The sequence below is a fragment of the Brassica oleracea genome, chromosome C7 (assembly GCF_000695525.1).
Source record: "Brassica oleracea var. oleracea cultivar TO1000 chromosome C7, BOL, whole genome shotgun sequence".
Taxonomy (NCBI): domain Eukaryota; kingdom Viridiplantae; phylum Streptophyta; class Magnoliopsida; order Brassicales; family Brassicaceae; genus Brassica; species Brassica oleracea.
Window position 1 is genome coordinate 201,821 of NC_027754.1, and position 3,300 is coordinate 205,120.

The window sequence follows — 3,300 nt, forward strand, 5'->3', positions numbered from 1 at the left end:
CGCGGATGGGGTCGATCGCGGGCTGGAGGCGTCTTGGCTGCGAGCTGTTCAGGGATCGGATCGTCTTGGGTCGGTCGCAGACTTCGGGTTCGATCGCGAGCTGGATTGCGGTTCTTCTGAGCTGGAACGTGATCTGAGAAGCTTTTGGGATTCAAGATGGATCTCCTGAGTTCTTGGATGAACTAAGAACAAGATTAGGATTAGGGTTTTGGTTTTGAGTCACCGGTTTAGGCTTTTAGGTTTCGATTTTGGTCTCAGGGTTTTGGAGGCTATCGTGCTGATAACGTGTTGTGAACAAAGGTGAAAATCGTATGTGTTTTGTCTGTATTATTACTCAATCAAAGTGTTCCCTTATATAGGGGTTACAAGGAATAGAGAAAATGAAATTATCCAAAACCTAATACAACATGAAATAGGAAAATATCTAAAACAGATAAATAGAAACATTCTAAGACTAAAGTCGGCCGACTCTCTCTCCTCTTGGGCCGCCGACTCTCTCTCCTATTGAGCCACTGTTTGGCCTTTGATTATTAGCAATCCACATTGTTCATAACACATTTTTGGTTATCCTTTTTTGCTAGAAGGGAATCTTTTTATTATTATTAGAATATATGATCAGAGTATATCCGAATATGTTGTGAAGAAGCTCACGAGATTAGTCATGCTGACATAGGAACTAGCTGTCTTGAGCAATCATTCATCCCCGAGATCTGACACATCCTCCTATCAAAGTTCGACACGTCACAACCAATCCTCTCTTTCGCGGCGCCTTGTACCTGCTTCGCTGATTTCAGACCGGTCCCATCTCCGCCCTCCCCCACTGCTATATAAACTCTCTTCTCTTTTCTCTCAAAAATAAAAACAAAAAAAAAACATTTATTTTTCTCCCTTTCTTTGAATTTTTAAAACCGATGGATCGTCAAAATTCTGATGACATCGTGAGATTTCTCGATGGAATGGCTAGCTCCGACGACGTTCTATTCGGTTTCCTCGACGAAGGAAACCAGTCACCGGAAGACTTCCCGGACTCCGGTAACCTCAACGGTGGTGGAGATATAGACGATGTTGACGACAATAGCAATTGCGATGCTGAAGAAAACAAAGCTTTGTGGCAGGAACAAGAAAAACTTCTTCAGGTACTTTTTTTTCTTCTTTCAAAAAGTTCAAAATCACAATTTTTAGTTAGCCGGTTTATTCGGGGGTCTAAAGTTGTATGGGATTGTGTAGGGGACACTGTATAGGACAAGTTCAATTGAGACAAAGATTAGACAAGCGACAAAGGAAGCACTGAAAGAAGTTAAATCAAAGGGTCTTTATTGTTTCTGCCGACGACCCGTTGCTGGCGGTTGCCGGAGCTGCTTACGTGGTGAAATCTCTAGACACCTTCGAGATGTGGCCGGCTACGACTGCGTCATCTCCAAATCCAAGTGGAGAAGCTCTCAAGACATCCCTGCAGGTTGGTTAGGACACATTATCTTTTTACTCATTATTATAATCAAATTACCTAGTGCGTGGCTCTGAACTGTTCAACCATCTTTATCATCACTCCTCAAAGATCACGTCAATGCAAATATCTAAAATAAAATATTTTTGTTTGTTTTTTCTTCTGTTAGAAAAATTGACAAATATTATGTCCACAAGAACACGAATAGATATTTTTCCAGACCTATTCGTTGACTTGTTACTTTAGTATCGGATTTTGTCGATCAACAGATTATATTTTATTATATGAATTTATCTTTGAGTGACTTAACAACATTAATTAAGACTGACTCGTGTTTTTATATTTTTATCTAAAAATCAGGGGAACACGAATACATAGAGATCTTGGACAGATCTGATTCGAAGAAAGGCGAGATGCGAGTGGTGATTGAGTTATCATTCAGGGCAGAGTTCGAGATTGCAAAAGGCGGTGAAGAGTACAAAAGGCTTATCAGCCGATTGCCGGAGGTTTACGTCGGAAAAACCGAGAGGCTCAGATCCCTGATCAAGATATTGTGCATCGCCGGGAAGAAATGCTTGAGAGACAAGAAAATGCATATGGGACCCTGGAGAAAACATAAGTACATGCAAGCCAAGTGGCTTGGCACGTGCGATAGATCGAGCTCCTTGGAAGCGGCCGTGGTCTCCGAGACGACTGAACCGGAGAATTGGGTGCCGCTGGTGAAGCCTAGGGTTTCCATGCTGAACTACGATGGTCTGACTACCGGGATGGGCCGTTCTGCCGCTGTAACAGTCGTGTGATATGTGTGTGACGCAAGTACTATTGACGACTTGTAATTATTAATTTATTTGATTAGAGGAAGTGAGAGGAGAGTTACATTAGTTCTGCGTTCCCGATTTGGAGTTAACCGGAATATGTCTCAATGACGTTGGCTCTTGCGTGATGAAAAAAACGTTCAAGTCATCGTGCAACATGCATGAAGCATTGAGATTTCTTTCATAGATAGGAATGATTAAGATTTTACGGGAATACTATAGATTTTTTTTGAACCCCGAAATGTATAAAAGTTATATTCATTATTTTCTAGAAAAAAGTTAATGATATGTAACCAATAGATTAATTATATTCAAATTTTAAATCTCTTATTCATTAAAAGCAATCTCATAAGTACCATAACATTTTATCAGTTGTAGCCACATGTCATCACTAGGATGATTCTTAAAATTATTAGAGAAATAAATTGGTCCATCTAATTATATAATAAGCTTTTTATTAAACTAACCATAAATTTATTATTAATGTCATTTATTATTTCCTTAAATAAAGATTACGGAATTGCCTAATGTGGGTAAAGTATATATGACAATTAATGATTTTGAATAATAAAGATCTGATAAAAAATGTATCTTCAATCAAATTTGTTTAATTTAAAACTATTAAAATAATTTTTAAAAAAACACAATAACCATATTATAAAAATTTAGATTTTTCTATATATTTTATATTTTGAATTTTAAAAAATGACTATAAATTACTAAAACTGTTAAAAGTCTCACATTCAAATTTTGCGATCCATGGTTTAAATTTTTTGTTATGACAAAATACAAATGATTACAAAATCATATAAATAAAAGTCTAATTTAATTAATCATTAAGATTTAAAATATATATATGTATATATATCATTCTAAATTAAACTATAAACCATATTGAATAAATAAATATTTAAGTTTCAAAATTTACTTTGAATAATTTTTTTTTGATAAAAGTTTTGAACTAACATTGATAAATTTTTTTAAATTATCAATTACTAAAATTATTAATCCCACAATGAAAATTTTGTTATCAGTAATTTA

General features: G+C 36.0%; 1 protein-coding gene across 1 annotated transcript; it reads left to right on the plus strand.

Moving 5' to 3' along the window:
* The first annotated feature begins 845 nt into the window (after nt 1-845).
* LOC106301958 lies at nt 846-2,417 on the plus strand. The gene is made up of 3 exons (XM_013738454.1): nt 846-1,136; nt 1,228-1,456; nt 1,805-2,417. Exons 1-3 carry the CDS (start codon nt 912-914, stop codon nt 2,242-2,244), a joined length of 894 nt encoding a protein of 297 aa, XP_013593908.1. The 5' UTR covers nt 846-911; the 3' UTR covers nt 2,245-2,417.
* The last annotated feature ends 883 nt before the right edge of the window (nt 2,418-3,300 follow it).